The sequence below is a fragment of the Protomyctophum bolini genome (genome assembly GCF_963924005.1).
Source record: "Protomyctophum bolini genome assembly, chromosome: 4".
NCBI lineage: Eukaryota > Metazoa > Chordata > Actinopteri > Myctophiformes > Myctophidae > Protomyctophum > Protomyctophum bolini.
Genome location: NC_137865.1, coordinates 42,289,322 through 42,307,769, shown reverse-complemented (window position 1 = coordinate 42,307,769; position 18,448 = coordinate 42,289,322). Strand labels below are relative to the sequence as shown.

The 18,448-nt window shown below is 43.8% G+C and overlaps 1 protein-coding gene across 1 annotated transcript in view; it reads right to left on the bottom strand.

The window, feature by feature from the left end:
* Nucleotides 1-2,480: 2,480 nt before the first annotated feature.
* LOC308314600 (solute carrier family 23 member 1) overlaps nt 2,481-18,448 on the bottom strand; it is a gene marked incomplete at both ends in the record, with an annotated part of 58,990 nt that continues 43,022 nt past the window's right edge. Inside the window, 2 exons of the mRNA XM_080762230.1 lie at nt 2,481-2,668; nt 6,540-6,635. Coding sequence (XP_080618356.1) covers nt 2,481-2,668; nt 6,540-6,635 — 284 coding nt within the window. The remainder of the gene's footprint in view (nt 2,669-6,539; nt 6,636-18,448) is intronic.

The window sequence follows — 18,448 nt, the reverse complement described above, 5'->3', positions numbered from 1 at the left end:
AAGACATCATGTGGTCGATATAAATACAGCGGGCGCCCCTTATTTCCCATGAGTGTTTTTTTCTTTTCTTTGCATTGGCATCCTCTTTTCCGTTTTACTCTGAGGAAGATGCAAGTCGAAATGTCAGTCCCAGTCGAGTCTCTCTCTCTCTCTCTTGTACTCAGAAGAGCCCTCCGTTGTCACTTTCTGGTTCTCCATAGATCTGGCCAATTCGTTGGTACTTTGCACTCCTGCATCGTTCTGGAGTACATCCACGTATGTTAGTGTGGGACGTCCTCGTTATCGATGCCTGTGTGGTGGTTTCCACAGCACCGATTTCCTGGCTGTCAGTTCTTGTTGTCTTTGGCAGTGTCCTGCTATAGTCTCATTCTCCTGGCTGCTATTTTCTGGCTCACCCTTAGTATTACATAACATGTACACTCTTGCGAGTCGAGTGCTCCAGTATTTTATTTGGGTAATCTCTTCTTAAGTGCCCAGATACATTTCTTTCTTAGAGTGTGAACATTGTTTGTGCCACGTCGTTTGGTGCGGAATTGAGCAACAGTGCATCTTGACAATACGTGCCCCCTGGTAGCCGCTGATACGATAGGATACTATCAACAAAAGTGCCTCACAAGAACAATGTTGGTGTAACTAAGAGATAATATGATTGCTTATTTATAGATTATCAACTATGATCCAACGTTTTGAGTTTGCCAGGCATTTCTTCGGTTTTGTGATGTCATGGAAGTGGCATGAACTTACTTTTAAGGACACAGTAAATGTGTGCAAAAGAAGAGAAACAGGCTTTATTGCTCTATTTTGAAAGCCATCCTTTTATTGCATCATCTCAGGATCGATTCAAAGTATATTCTATAAAATTTAGTAAAATTACAGTTTATTGTAAAACATTGAAGACTTTAAATAAAAAAATAATCAAATAAACGAGATTCCTTTTAGAAGGAAAATCTTAAATGTACCACATAGACAGTAACTGTTAGTTGGTTTTCTAGATGGTGGTAATAATATATAATAAAAAGGTTTCTGTAATCTGCTCGCTGAGGTAGTTACAGTATGATAAAACTGTGTTATGTGAATGCGATGCTTAACACTGCAAAAAAAAATGTTTCCTTTAGTCTATTAATCTTACCGTAAGACTTAAAATCGCAATATCTATGTTGAAATCAAGTGATCTGTCTCATTTCAAAGGAATGTTTATACACGATTATTTTACATTTATGGAACAAACAATTTATTTCTTCACTTTTTTAAAGAAATAAACAGTCACTCAATATGATAAAAACACTTTTTTAGATAGATATTTCTCTATAGTATTTTCAGGTTATAGTTGTTAAATTATGACTGTAGGCCTATATACAGCTACACAGCAGCTCAAATTGTTTTTTATAATATAGATACTTGCAGGTCTTCGCTCACTGCAAACAATTTCCCTCAGAATAGTATGCTATCTCAGCAAAGAGGGTTAGTATAGGCAAACCTACATCTGGAGAGGTACAGTAGAGGTACAGTAGTCAACATGAATGACCAAAACTCACCCACACGTCTCCCTCCAAAACACACCCTTCTCCCGGTCTCTCAAAAGAGTCAGACATTAAACTCCATCTCCAAATCTGGCAGAGTAATGCTATATTGCTTAATTGACTCTGTGTACACCAACATCGGTTGGGCCCCACATTTGGGTCACAAAGTAGTTTCAGAGAGCAGTGTCATACTCATAATACAGTAGCTCTAATATCTGTATTAGAAGATGATTTAAGGTCTCAATTGTTTCTCTTCACTGGTTAAGCGATGTGCATTCTAACAAGCAAGCTAACGGTCCATCAAGCAATCCTTTGAGTTAGCGGATATGGAAATCCATTGCATATCAGCTAGGTTTGGTACTGTACCCGGTACAGTAAAACCAAAGCACCATCAGAGAGAGAGAGAGAGAGGGAGAGAGGGAGAGAGAGAGAGAGAGAGAGAGAGAGAGAGAGAGGGAGAGAGCTGCTCTTGAACACCCCCTCCACTCCACAATAGCAATGTTACATTAAAATGCCAGATTTCACAGTGATGTCAGTGAATATGAAGCATTGTTCTGCCCTCCGCTAACAGACAGCGAGAGAGAGAGAGAGAGAGAGAGAGAGAGACAGACAGAGAGAATGGCAAGTGTCAGTGTTAGCATGTACAGTAAAGCCACTTCACTTCTACTCCAGGTTGTGAATCGAGATGCTACAGATCATACTGTTAAGGCTCATACATAGTCTGGATTTCCGGTGGTGAGGTGACCACCGAACTACAACATGACGTCACGAGCCGCGGTGAAGAGCAAACCACCGCCACCGCTCCAGCCCTTCTCTCTGTTTTTACTCACCACCGCTCAACGTTATTTCAGCTCCAGTGGTCACCTCACCACCGAAAATCCAGACTATGAATAGGCCTTTCTATGTTGGCATATCCACAGACAGCTAGTGGGTCATTCCAGGCAGTCGCTATAGTACTCGCTACGCGGGTAACCTCTGCTCGGGGGCCTTGTAGGACGGCAGGAAGGGCAGATACTGGCAGCATTTGAACCGCCGCAGGAGGCCATTGCACAGCGGGATGTCGTAGCAGGACAGGTCCACAGAGTGACCTTTGCCCTCCTCCTCCACCTTCTTCCGCCAACTCTTTATGCCTCTCTCTTTTTCGGTTCCTAAAAAAAAGCAAACGATATACATCTTTCTCCTGTCGGGAAAGAAACCTCATAATTCCAAAATGTTCATTTCTCAGGAAATTAAGAAAACCATTATACTTTCTTTATTTTAAAACAAAGCAATACAACCTCATCAAAGTTGGTGTTGTAACTCTATATATTGTCAATTACTTCCATGAGAGGGGGAGAGGTGGTGGCGTTAGTTGCTTTAGAGGTTTTGTCCAAAGCACTTTTTACTACTTTCCATTGTTTCAATATTTTCGAAACAACACACAGATGTAAAGGTTGTTCAATAGCACTGATTCATGGCAAAAAAAATCTAAAACCTCAAAAATGGAGTTATGAGGTTTCCTCCCGACAGCAGCGATATATATACGGATACGCAAGCAAGTCCATTCAATTGCTTTCCAGTGAGAGAGAGAGAGAGAGATAGAGAGAGTGTTGTGGACCATTTTTCCAACATTTCTACTACTCACACCCAGCGATAAATCTATAACCCATCCGCCTGGGCCGCGGTTAGAACCGCTGGATTACGGGTCGGCCCGCGCTTGACTTGAGGCAGTGTTTCCTGCAGGAAAAAGCTTTGGCATGGTGCTGGGAGCGGGGGCGAAGGCACTGGGGAGGCACTGGGGAGGCTCTGGGGAGGCTCTGGGGAGACACTGGGGAGACACTCAGGGGCACACTGGGGAGGCACTCAGGGGCACACTGGAGAGGCACTGGGGAGACACTGGAGAGGCACTGGGGAGACACTGGAGAGGCACTCAGGGGGACACTGGGGAGGCTCTGGGGAGGCTCTGGGGAGACACTCAGGGGCACACTGGAGAGGCACTGGGGAGACACTGGAGAGGCACTCAGGGGCACACTGGGGAGGCACTGGGAAGGCTCTGGGGAGGCACTGGGGAGGCACTGGGAAGGCTCTGGGGAGGCACTGGGGAGACACTGGAGAGGCACTGGGGAGAAACTGCAGCCACTGGGGAGGCACTGGGGAGAAACTGCCCAAAAACTGCCCAAAAATAAATCTGGAAAATGAAATAAAAATAAATAATTCTGAATGAAGTTATCTTTAATTACATTATTATGTAATCAGCTAGGTTTGGGGGGGGGAGATGCAATGCAAATGAAAGACATTTTTCCAACATTTCTACTACTCACACCCAGCGATAAATCTATAACCCATCCGCCTGGGCCGCGGTTAGAACCGCTGGATTACGGGTCGGCCCGCGCTTGACTTGAGGCAGTGTTTCCTGCAGGAAAAAGCTTTGGCATGGTTCTGGGAGCGGGGGCGAAGGCACTGGGGAGGCACTGGGGAGGCTCTGGGGAGACACTGGGGAGACACTCAGGGGCACACTGGAGAGGCACTGGGGAGACACTGGAGAGGCACTGGGGAGACACTGGAGAGGCACTCAGGGGCACACTGGGGAGGCACTCAGGGGCACACTGGAGAGGCACTGGGGAGACACTGGAGAGGCACTGGGGAGACACTGGAGAGGCACTCAGGGGGACACTGGGGAGGCTCTGGGGAGGCTCTGGGGAGACACTCAGGGGCACACTGGAGAGGCACTGGGGAGACACTGGAGAGGCACTCAGGGGCACACTGGGGAGGCACTGGGAAGGCTCTGGGGAGGCACTGGGGAGGCACTGGGAAGGCTCTGGGGAGGCACTGGGGAGACACTGGAGAGGCACTCAGGGGGACACTGGGGAGGCACTCGGGGGGGGGGGGGGGGGGGGACACTGGGGAGACACTGGGGAGAAACTGGGGAGGCACTGGGGAGAAACTGGGGAGGCACTGGGCAGACACTGGGGAGGCACTGGGGAGAAACTGGGGAGGCACTGGGCAGACACTGGGGAGGCACTGGGGAGAAACTGCAGCCACTGGGGAGGCACTGGGGAGAAACTACCCAAAAACTGCCCAAAAATAAATCTGGAAAATGAAATAAAAATAAATAATTCTGAATGAAGTTATCTTTAATTACATTATTATGTAATCAGCTAGGTTTGGGGGGGGGAGATGCAATGCAAATGAAAGACATATACTGTGTATCCCTATTCCCTGACATAATTTTATAGCTAAACGGACAGAATTCTATTTTATTTGAATGATGAAACCCAGCTGCCATTAATAGTTCTTCACTTATAGCTATCTATTTTCAGGTAGATTGTTTTATTTTACTCAGTCAGCCATATCACTACTCATTGTTTTTCATGAAAAAGGTCATAGCTGGGTAATCTATTTTCAGGCAAATTGTGTTTATTGTATTTTATTTTACTCAGCCATAACAATTTATTTTCTGTTAACCAACTTGCTGGCTGGCAGGCAGGCAGACAGCTACTCATAGACAGGCAGACAGACAGCTACTCATGGAGAATTGGACAGGCAGGCAGACAGCTACTCATAGACAGGCAGACAGACAGCTACTCATGGAGAATTGGACAGGCAGGCAGGCAGACAGCTACTCATAGACAGGCAGACAGACAGCTACTCATGGAGAATTGGACAGGCAGACAGCTACTCATAGACAGGCAGACAGACAGCTACTCATGGACAATTGGACAGGCAGGAAGTCAGACAGCTAACTCATAGACAGACAGACAGCTACTCATGGACAATTGGACAGGCAGGAAGGCAGACAGCTACTCATAGACAGACAGACAGCTACTCATGGACAATTGGACAGGCAGGCAGGCAGGCAGACAGCTACTCATAGACAGACAGACAGCTACTCATGGACAATTGGACAGGCAGGCAGGCAGACAGCTACTCATAGACAGACAGACAGCTACTCATGGACAATTGGACAGGCAGGAAGGCAGACAGCTACTCATAGACAGACAGACAGCTACTCATGGACAATTAGGCAGGCTGGCAGACAGCTACTCATAGACAGGCAGACAGACAGCTACTCATGGACAATTAGGCAGGCAGGCAGACAGCTACTCAGACAGGCAGACAGTAAGACAGCTACTCATTGACAGACAGACAAATAACTACTCATGGACAGACAGACAGGCAGGCAGGCAGGCAGGCAAAGAGCTACTCATGTTATGTTATGTTATTATGTTATTATAACAGCTACTCATGTTATGTGCAATAATTTGTGCAGTTATGGAAACAGCTCTTTGTGTTTATGCAAGAAAATGTAACGCATTACATATTGTGTGCATGCACATTGTACTTTGATACATTTTGCGAAAATAAAGCAATTGAAAGAGAGAAGTTATCAAGTATCATTAATGTCGTATAATTTTATCTACTGGCCCCTGGCCCCTTGCCATTTTTGTAATGTGGCCCACAGGTAAATCTATTTGAGTATCCCTGACTCTGATTGCCGAAATGCATAAATGTTCTCAATAAAATGAGAAATTGCATCCGAGCACCTTTTATTTTGTGTTGCCGCTTTTTGAGTGCCTCTTTTACCACTTTGGTGGTTTTATAATTACAGGCACATATTATGTGTCTGAAAGTATTCCAGTAGTCTTGATTACAATGGATGGGATGATTATTTGAAACGGAGCGTGCTGCGCTGCGTGTCCAACAGCAGAAGTGTTGCAACAATCAGAGCAGAGACGGCTCTTTATGTTGTATTAGTGTTGTGTTAACTTGTGTATTTTGTTTATTACAAAGAAGTATTACTTGTGGCAACAATTCAAAGGGCTGTTATACACAAATGATCCAAAACAAAGGCCCATGTTGTAAAAAACAAATAAAAATAAAAGAATAGAAAAGAAAAGAAGAACACGCAATTCTTTGAAGTGCGTGAAGGTGCTGTGTGCAACATGATTACTGCTACAGTAGGTCATAAACACCAATTTACATTTGCGTTTGTGTGTATATAAAATCAGTGAAGTGTTTATGGTGGGGCTGATGTCATACCTGGTATGGTGTTGTCCAGCACAAAGCCAAAAAAGCCTCCAATGAACATGTGTGTGGTGAACAGAACCACGATAACTTGATCCAGCTCTGCAACTCCTGAAAGCAGAGAGGGACAGAAAACATGGATGATTTCTTTGTTTTTATTTAGGGTTTACAGACACATATTCAAATAAACAAAAGTTAAAACGACAACAACAACATATAGTACAAAGACAAACTTCACGACAACCACTTAAAGACACAGAAAACAGAACAAAGTAAAACATGAAACAAAACAAAACAAACAAATCATATAAATAAAATAAAGCAACTCAAATAGAACCTTTACTTGGGGCACCTTTTTAACTTTTCCATTATATTACTCTATTATGTTTCTTTCTTTTACTATTTTTTTGAAACTGCAAATGTTGGGAACTTGTATGACAACAAAGTACAGGATAATCTTGTATGACAAAGAATGCCACCCACTTTTTAGAGATCGGGAAAAGTATCGGATCGGCCCTATAATTTGTCATATCGGTATCAGTGAATATGCCAGTCTAACCAGCGATCCGACACAGGGGTAAGGGGGTTGACAGTACTATGGCAGGTAAATAAAATGTTGAGGCATATGGAGTTTGCTTTGGAGTTGCCCAAACTGCAAGTGCACATTTGAGTGAGGAGTCTGCTACAAACACAACACGAGATATATAGCTGGATAGCTATAAACACAACACGAGATCACGACACTGGTATCTGTATTCAGTATCGCTATCGGCTAACACAGTTATTGAGGTATCGGGATCGGAAGCGAAAAAAGACATCCCTACGTACGTACATATTTATATTCTGCTTAGTACAGAAACCACACACAACCCTGATGTTCAGTAGCACCCATTTTGAGTCGGAACCCCTTTTGGTGTTACATACATTATGTTATAATTTAGCTATTGAAAAATAGCAGATCTACAAGCTCATACAGAGTGGCGCGCTATACGAGCTTGTAGGTCTGCTATTTTTGAAAAATTGTTCAAATGTGCCTCAAATCTTTCAGGAAAATGGTCATGATTTAGAAGATTATTTTTTAAATTTCGAAGTCAGGCCTGAATGGGGGAGAATAAATGGTCCTCACTCTCCACCATGGTCGTCTGCATCCGAATCAACGCACAATGGCGAACACAACCTATCCAACCAGTAATTATACAGTAGTTCACTGGGTCCTTCCCAACAATAATAGAGCAGCGATAGCAATTCAGCAGGACGTTTTAATAATATAAAGATCAGGGATGGAGGGCATTTATGGGTCTTTAAGGGATTTAAAAACTTCTGCTACGAAAATGCATTTAATAGTAAAACCAGAATCTGAGGCACCAGGATAACCACTAGAAGGCCTCGATTTTCCAGAATATAAAAGGGGTTATTTCAGTTGATTGTCATTAATCAATGAACCAATCAAATTCAGCTCTCGATTTCCTAATGCAAATACTGCAATTTATTACGGAGATGTTGAAATCTAGCCCGGGGAGAAGGGAAGGAATTTAATTATCTGGCTTCAGCCCAGGCAATGTTAGACTGATGAAGTATAGTAGAGAGAGACTTCTGAGAACACCACGGGTTGTTTCTGACTTTCATTAGAATTATTTGTAGTGGTGAGTGTTTGTTTGTTTGCAACAGTTAAGAAAACAGTGTAATAATAAATAGTAGTTAATATAATTAACATAATAATTCCACACACTGTCCACATCTGGGATCATGCTAATCCTGTCCAGGTCACCATTATCTCTAAATCATGCAAAAATGCATGATTTGCAGGAATGCAGAAATGCTCACTGAACCTCTTTAAAGTATCCCCCCCCCCCCCCCTTCTTCCCCTTGACTCACGGGACTGTTATGGGAAGTTAGTATATCTGACACGTGTGTTCACGCAGTGGTCGCTTTAGATCACTTGAGAAAACATTACAGTACATACTGTAGCAACAAGAGCCCCAAAAGGGGTTCCCGTCCTGAAGGGTATAAACAAATCCTAAAAGGGGTTCCCGTCCTGAAGGGTATAAACAAATCCTAAAAGAGGTTCCCGTCCTTAATGTTAAATTAACAACCCTGGAGAGGCTCCAATCACAACAGACGCTGCTGTTATGGGGACTGTGTGATGTGCTGTTATGGGGACTATGTGATGTGCTGTTATGGGGACTGTGTGATGTGCTGTTATGGGGACTGTGTGATGTGCTGTTATGGGGACTGTGTGATGTGCTGTTATGGGGACTGTGTGATGTGCTGTTATGGGGACTGTGTGATGTGCTGTTATGGGGACTGTGTGATGTGCTGTTATGGGGACTGTGTGATGTGCTGTTATGGGGACTGTGTGATGTGCTGTTATGGGGACTGTGTGATGTGCTGTTATGGGGATTATGTGATGTGCTGTTATGGGGACTGTGTGATGTGCTGTTATGGGGACTGTGTGATGTGCTGTTATGGGGACTGTGTGATGTGCTGTTATGGGGACTGTGTGATGTGCTGTTATGGGGACTGTGTGATGTGCTGTTATGGGGACTATGTGATGTGCTGTTATGGGGACTGTGTGATGTGCTGTTATGGGGACTGTGTGATGTGCTGTTATGGGGACTGTGTGGTGTGCTGTTATGGGGACTGTGTGGTGTGCTGTTATGGGGACTGTGTGATGTGCTGTTATGGGGACTGTGTGGTGTGCTGTTATGGGGATTATGCCGTTCACTCCTGAGCCAATCCCACTTAAATGTCCTAGAGGCACACACTCTGTGAAAATAGCCGTCCGATCTTCAAGCTCACAATGCAACGTGAAAAGTGTCGCAATGTGAGCTTGTAGATCGGCTATTTTCTTGAGTTTGGGTCACGGGGAGACATCAAATGTATCTTTTGGGTCACGTGCTAAAGAGTTTGGGAACCACTATAGCCTAGGACAGGGGTTCCCACATGTAAATTGTAAATTGTAATGTGGGTCCTCGTAATGTTCATGATAAAATAATAATCAAATCTAACATTTATATATATTAGATTTGTATTATTGTGAAAAAGATGGCAATTCCATTGTTGCATTGCAACTGAACTGCCGACAGCCCTCCTCTCCTGCTATGAGACATAGACCAAGTACTGCAGTAAAAAAAATATTTTTATCATGAACATTAGTGAGGACCAATTATATGAAGGTAAGGTAGGTTGAAAAGTGGTGGGTCGGGTTGGGACAAACCGTTTTTTAAGGTAAACCACACCAATGCAACTCATTGGTGTGGTTTACCATAAAACCGTTTTGCCCATACACGAGGCGGGTTTGGCAAAAGGGCCTTTCTGTGTGGAGTTTGCATGTTCTCCCCGTGTCCCCTAGGGTAGGTACCCTCACAAAAAACATGCAGTAATCCTGGTCTCTAAACTGCCACCCCCTGGCCAGCTGGGGCGCCTGATGGAGGGGAAAGGAACTGGTTGGAATAACGTGTTCCTTCCACGTGCTACGTCCAACCAGGGAAACTCCCCCCTGTCAGGTGTAAAGGAGCAACTTGGACACTCAGGCATGAAGGAAGCATGAGTTCAAGTCCGTTGCTCTCCCCAGGTTGGTGCATCACATTAGATAATTGACACAGGGGTGAAAAATGGGTTACAAAAATCGTGGAATAAAAATTATATAAAAATAAAAAATAAACTTTTAGTTACTCCACTGCAACCGCTACCAATATTGCCAAGAGAAAAATCTCATAGACAAGATGTTCCTTCCCGAGAAAATAAATCCCTTTCTGGCCAAATAGGGCATTTTTAAAATGTGGTGGGGGGCTCAGAGTGCGTCCACTAAGGAAAGTAGGCTTGCTACTAAGGAAAGTAGGCTTGCTACTAAGGAAAGTAGGCTTGCTACTCTTGCTACTAAGGAAAGTAGGCTTGCTACTAAGGAAAGTAGGCTTGCCGTCAAATCTTTTTAGCTCTCCTGTAAGTGTGCCCTTGCATGAAACTCTATACCCTTGCACACACACGCAGCCAATGTCTCCTGGTCTGAACAGAAAACATCCACTTATGCTCTCATAGAACTCCAGCTGTCTCTTCCCCTCCTTGCTGTGGGTGCATTGTACACGTGCGTGTGTGCGCATGTGAGCGTGTTCGTGTAGAAGAGATCCGCCGTCAAAACGGCTTTGTCCCGGCCATGCTGATTACAGCAGATTACACACAGTGACACAGGATAGCGTTGGCGGGTGCAGTGGGGAGGCTACTATAGCCAAGAGGATTTGTTCAGGTAAGTAGCCCAGCCAGAAGACCTGGAATGACCAGACAGTTCAAGTTCTCGGTGCCGTTACGTCTCGCTCCCTATCGACTCCACATCTCTGTGCTGTGAGTGTTCTGTGTCCGGCAGCGCCACCAGAGGGACGCTGTCAGGGTTGACATCACAACTACCTAGTCGTTACGTCACCTCCTCCTTTTATAAGGCATCGGTGCCAGAATCATTCTCTGTCGGATTATAAACTACAGTCAAGTCCGTATAAGAATATAAACCTATAAGCCTTAAAACTAAGATTATCTTTTAACTTGTCCATCTTTAAACCCGAAATCTCATCTACTCGGCAAGCCTTTAGTCAAGACTATACTCCTCCCGAAGCTAGGAGTTACACCTGGTCAGCACTTCCGCTCTTGTGACGGCGGAACATTCTCAACCCTTACAGACGCAGAGCACTTCACAGCACACCTCGGCACAGGTGTTTCCCAGCTCCACTCTCCACTCCTGTTCGGCGACGTCAGCAATCAGCTTCAGAGTTCTACAAGAGCCATATATATATATGCCTGCCTGCTGCTCGGTGCCAGTTCTTCTCCAGTCTATGGTTGGTAAAGTTAGACAGCCAGACTTAGGCCATCAGTGTTTTAGAGTTAAGACAGTTAAACGTCACGCCGCTACTGTGCTTTGTTCTCTCCTCTGTGGACCTGCCATTGACTCACCTTCTCTTCTCTCCAGTGTTTCCCTAAAGGAGAGGTCGCGTGCACACATCTGACTGGGTGACGGCAGACTACTGTGCGAGCACTGGCTAGGGGTCAGATCAGCATATGGAATGAAGTCTGTACTGGCCATACAGTATGGAGCGTGTCTAGAGTGTACCGAGATATCTAAGGGTTTGGCTCCATATATGCAGATCTAGGTGATGATCCAGTCTTCTCCGTGTATGGTAATCGTGAGTTAGATGAGGTCAGTGTTGTGACCTTCATATATGGAGATGGCCATATATGGTGGCGTGACATGTCACGAGGTCACGAGGCGTGACCATATATGGAAGCGTGATGTCATTAGGCGTGACCATAAGGGAGGTGTGATGTCACAAGGCGTGACCATATATGGAGGCGTGGGGTGACTAAGTAACTGACGGACGGACGGACGGGAGATGCATGTTTTCATAGTAAATGCGACCTGCCGTCACAATGACAATGCATGACTAGAAAAGTCGCCAGAGGCTCCTTGTAAATGCGGATGTTTAACAATAACTTGAGAGCATTTCATGCTCCACTTCAACCACTTGAAAAGTGGTCCTATAAAGCACCCACTGACCACTTACAGTACAATAACAAAATAATCACACTATAATGCATTATTACAGTGTATAATGCATCATGAAATAAAAAGGTTTTTTTCTTAATGCTGCATTTTACTCATTCTCCTCGTTCTGTTTATTCATGTATATTTGTATTGTTAATCCATCTGCATCGACTGGAAGCACTCGCGCACACACACACACACACACACACACACACACACACACACACACACACACACACACACACACACACACACACACACACACACACACACACACACACACACACACACACACACACACACACACACACACACACACACACACACACACACACACACACACACACACACACACACACACACACACACACACACACACACACACACAGTAGAACAGGGGAATGGGCCCCTCTAATGCTGTCCCCTTCCATTACATTCTGTAAAATAATTGATGAAAAACAATACTTGTGTTACGACCCTTGGATTCCACATTGGCTGCTGGTGCGCAGAGTGCAATGCAAGCCGTTGTAACCCTGCTAATCTCTCAAGCTGGAAAACATATTTTAGCATGTTTTTTATCATACACACATGACAATGGTTAAATGCTTGTATCTAACAACACTGTTGTACGTCATGGTGCACAGAGAATATTGACAGCATAATGACCCTCATTTATCAAACTTGTGTATGACCAGAACGTGGGCAATTCGGTCAATTCAACGCAACGTCGGCATCCATCAATCTCGTCGTCAATTTGACATGAGAATATAGCCAACGGTCAATGTGTGGTAAATGGCTGCATCGAAACATATGCAAACGTTTGTTTATTAATAAAAAAATGTCAAAATATTATATTTCGTAATCTACGTTGACATTAACTCTGGCTCTATGAAGCTATCCTGCCTTCATAATAACTTCTGGTCACTCGCAGATTTTTTCATTTGGCCAGGATCAGACTAACTGACTCCTAGGATCAGACAGTAGCACATTATAATTCTTATATGTATATCTCCAATGTTATAGGTTAAATGCTTGTAGTTTAGAGACCAGGATTACTGCATGTTTTTGTGAGGCTACCTACCCTATAGGGGACATGGGGAGAACATGCAAACTCCACACAGACAGTGGAGTAACTAAAAGTATTTCTTTTACGGTGGAAACAAAATCCCCTTTTGGCCAAAAAGAACAGTTTATACGTGTGGTGGGGGGGCTCAGAGTGCGTCCACTAAGGACAGTAGGCTTTCTAACGTTCAAAAACGTAGCAAAAACGTTATTTTTATTTACGCTAAAGAGGAGAGGCTGGTCTGCATTCATGCGAGTGGCGGAAGTTGAGAGTAACATAGCTCTTAATGAAACGCATTAGAGCTATGGACCAGAGCTTATAGGTGTAGGTAAACATGCTTAATCCCCTCAAAGGTAATCACACTTTAAGCTTTTGACCTCCAGTAACCTCAGAGGTGACTAGATTAAACCAGACCAAATCTAAATATAAGATTTAGAAACTTGTAGTAATTCTAGTACTAAAACATAATTGCCCAGACTCTTCTTCAACAAAGATGGCGAAAGCAAACATTCTTTGTTCTGTACTTATACATGAAAATTGTATGGTACAAAACACTGAAGTCTTTAAACCAGAAACCTAACCTTAACCACCACACAGAGCCACGTAGTCGGAGCCACTCTGTTCCCCTTCAGTACTTGACTACTGAAGGCTCATTTATAGTATGGATTTTCGGTGGTGAGCTGACCACCGCTCCGGTGGTGAGGTGACCACCGGAGCTGAAATAACGCTGAGCGGTGGTGAGTAAAAACAGAGAGAAGGGCTGGAGCGGTGGCGGTGGTTTGCTCTTCACCGCGGCTCGTGACGTCATGTTGTAGTTCGGTGGTCACCTCAGTGACATCATGTTGTAGTTCGGTGGTCACCTCACCACTGAAAATCCATAAATATGAATAACGCTTGAATCAGACGACTGCAGTTGATTCAGAACTACGCTGCTGCCAGAATCCATACTGATACCAATTAAGTAGAGCACTCCACTGGCTCAAATAATCCATTTCAAAACACTACTGTTGGTCCATATACATATTTTTGTTTAGGGGCAATACACATCCCTGATATGTGCTACATGAACCGTCCCTACATCTCAGGTAATCTAGGAAAGGTCTCAACTCAACTCAAACTTTATTTATATAGCACATATCACAACGACAATGGTCGAACAAAGTGCTGTACAGGTATAAAAATAGAAAGGACAGAACAGTACATAACAAAAGTGCAACAATATGGAGGAACAGAGAGACAAGAAGAAAAGAAAATAGAGCTATGGACAGTATAACATTTACATAATCAGGCACTGTCGAAGGCCACAGAGAAAAAGTGAGTCTTCAATAGGGATTTAAAAACCTCTAATGAGGTGGCAGAACAAATGTGGAGGAGTCTGCTTTCTATCGCTACAATCAAAACTAAGCGTGGAGATTAAGCAGCGTTCAGTTTTTATCCACCACATATCTGTAAAGTAACAAACTGCAGTTCCAGAAAACTGCAAGTAGCCCATGCTAGCCTAGAACTTTTTTTATCACAGCTAAAAACTTTTTTGTTTGCTACTGCCTTTCATTGAATTTTTCTTTTACTCTTATGTTTCATTGAATTTTTCTTTTACTCTTATGTTTTTGCTTTAGTTATTTTTTCCCTATTTTTCCATTATTTTGGCTTAACTTATTCTTTTCTCTTTTCTCTCCATTAACCGAACAATGTTTTGTCATTGCCTTATTGTTGAAATGTTGAAATTTGCAATCTGATCTCGACAATGGCAGATCATTAAAAAAAAAGAGAGAGAGAAAATTAAAAATAAAATAAAACATTTGACCCCTTGTATCTTTTCATGCCAAGGTGCCACAATTTGGAACCTCAGTTAAGGAGAGAAACCCTTGAAAACGATTGAATGCCATTTCTTTGCCAGTACATATGCAAACCAGGTTGGGAGTATATATTAACAGAGACGGCACCCGGAGGAAACCCTGAGGCGAAATGGACATACAGTAGTGGCCGAATTTGTCATTGCAGTTCGAGCCAGTTGACGATCATTGCGCACGTTCATGTTATTGGGCCCATGACACGTGAACGAATGTTTCATACGTGAACGCGCGCAATGATAGTCAACGGCCAGCGCGTTCATGTTATTGGGGCAATCCATCCCAGAATGCACTCTGTTCCTATACCCGGAAGGAGGAGTGAAATTGCCTCATGCGCTTTTGCAACTTAATGCAAGTGGATGGGAGGAGAAATCCGGTGACGTCTCTATTAACCCATTCTGACCTGAGATCAGATTCATACGAGGTTTCCACTGGACACACACTGGTCTGATTATAACCCATTCTGACCTGAGATCAGATTCTAAAAATGTCAGTCGTTCTTCGATTTTTCAAAAATAGCAGACCTACAAGCTCGTAGCGCGCCACTCGGTGGCGCGCTATGAGCTTGTAGATCTGCTATTTTTCAATAGCTAAAGCATAACATGATGCTAACACCAAAATGGGTTCCCGTTCAGAATGGGTTAATATATACTATAAGGTTTTGGCCACTGAGACCTCAGCAGGAGATCAGAGACACGTCCACTAGTATATCACAGCTAACTATTAGCAGCGGCAACTCTCCTAAACGTCCGGAAGCAGTGCGATGCCACGGGGACGTGCACAACACACCGTCATTTGTCAAAATGGCAGCGGGTGCACTGCAGTAATGGATTAAATTAACCACACGTTGCGAGCTGGAGCTGGAGACGTTTGTGGATATTCGTTGGCGTATTTTGTGTATATCGATGTTCGAATGGGGGAGAGGCAGGAGAGATGGTGTCTCAATGGAGACAGGAGAGAATGGACGAGGGATAAAGGCCAGGTTTGTTTCCATATGATATGGAATTCAGCATAAGACAAAGACGTTTTTTTCGTTCCTGTGACATGTGGATGTTTCGGGGACGAGGTGTTATGACCCTAAAGGTTGTGTGAGGGTGTTCATTTTATGTTTGTTTGTGTTGTAACCACTGTGGCTGTAGTTGTGTGTGTGTGTGTGTGTGTGTGTGTGTGTGTGTGTGTGTGTGTGTGTGTGTGTGTGTGTGATGAGCTGCAGAGCTTGGCGTATTGAATGGCGTGGATGATTGAATGTGTACAGTATGTTGTTCCAGGGAGCCGATTGGTTCCAGTCTCCCAGAGGTGGATTTAAAAGGCCAGGTTTTCCCTAGCTCCTCCGGGCTTTCCTCTCTCCACTCCCAAGCCAGACTGCCAGCAAAACTGTCACTCTGTGTGAGATGTCTTTATAGAAGGGTTCATTGATTTCACATCATACTTCATCATGCACTCATTCAATCAGCCAAGCACACACACCTGCAGCCCATTACGCACGCACGCACGCACGCACAGAGAGACAACCACAAACATCCACGGAGGCGCAGAGAAGATTAAAAACACATACAGTCATGGAATAAACAACATCATATGACCTCGGTCAGGATCGCATCACTTGTACCTTCCAGTAAATGCACACTGGGACTATAGTCTGGGACTAGTCTTCTTGTCTACACATTCTTGGGCTTTTATTTTTCTCACGTGTTTACCCTTATAGTCCTACTTGATGTTGATATTATAACAAATAATATAAACATAAAATATATATAACAAATATAAACAATTGATCCCGGCGGTTTGACTAAGTATACGGATACGAAGAACAAGAAAAGGCTAACGTTACTGCCGCCAAATAAATTACATTTTCTATCAAATATGAGTGACTATAGTCGAGCACGCATCCGCCTGGGTGACAGCAGACTGCTGGGCGAGCGCTGGAGTTTTGGCATGCATGGGTTTTGTCTTTAACCCATTCTGACCGGGCACCCATTTTGGTGTTGGCATCATGTTATGCTTTAGCTATTGAAAAAAAGCAGATCTACAAGCTCATATCGCGCCACCGAGTGGCGCGATACGAGCTTGTAGGTCTGCTATTTTTGAAAAATTCGAAGAACGACTGACATTTTTAGAATCTGATCTCAGGTCAGAATGGGTTAATCAGACCAGTGTGTGTCCCGTGGAAACCTCGTATGAATCTGATCTCAGGTCAGAATGGGTTAATTGCGACCGTATAAGTTGTGTTTACTATGAAAACCTGCATCTCCTGTCCATTAGTCACACCTCCATGGTCACGCCACGTGACATCACACCTCCATATATGTACGTATGGTCACGCCCTGTGACATCACGTGACTTTGGGCTAAAAAAGTTTGGGAACCACTGCTCCGTAGGATCAAATATATGAATACACAAACAGAGAAGGAGAAAGGAGCGTGGTGCTCCCCTGTCTGTCTGAGGGCGAGAGAGAGAGAGAGAGAGGATGTGTGTGTGAAGTCACTGTCCCCAGCGGGCTACTCTGGTGACGCCTAAATGAGAGGACCCCGTCATAAATCATATGCACACTGCCAACCTGTCATCACAACTCATATGGCATAATATCATGAATTATACCTTTTTTCCATTTACACACACATTATACCTTTTTTTTCTCCAAATTGTGGCACCGTGGCATGAAAAGATGGCGTCAAATGTTATATTTAATCAGATCTGCCATTGTCGAGATCAGATTGCAAGGCAAGGCAGATTTCAACATTTAAACAATAAGGCAATAATGACAAAACATTGTTCGGTAAATGGAGAGAAAAGAGACAAGAATAAGTTAAGCCAAAATAATGGAAATATCGGGGAAAAAATAACTAAAGCAAAAACCTAAGAGTAAAATAAAAATTCAATGAAAGGCAGTAGCAAACAAAAATGTTTTTTAGCTGTTATAACCAGTACGCGGGAAGTGAACGCAGCTCGTACATATTTGGGTTTTTTTAAGATTTATTTTTAAGTTATTTTTTTTTTAAGTTAAGTTATTTTTAAGTTAAGTTTTTAACTTAGCCATAACCATATAAGGAGTCCCCAAAGCAGCTATACGTCCAAATATGGAGTGTGTTGCATCAATCACAAACAAATCACTCAGCTCCATATATGGGCACAAAGGGGGGACACACGGACACACACACGGACAGACAGACATGATCTGCTAGTTCTCATAGTAAGTGCTCACTGCATTCGCAAAAAAAGGCCTGCATTTATATAGTGCTTTTATCCAAAGCACTTTACATATATATTTTTGGTGCATTACATTCACCCATTTACACACCCATTGATACACCGATGGCGGAGGAAACCAATCAAACCATGCAAGGCACCAACCTGCACATCGGGTGCAATTAGGGGTTCAGTGTCTTGCTCAAGGACACTTGGACACTAACTCTGAGGGAGCCTGGGCTCGAACCGGGAACCTCACGGTTCCCAACCGGTCGCTCTACCAGCCGCTCTACCCCTG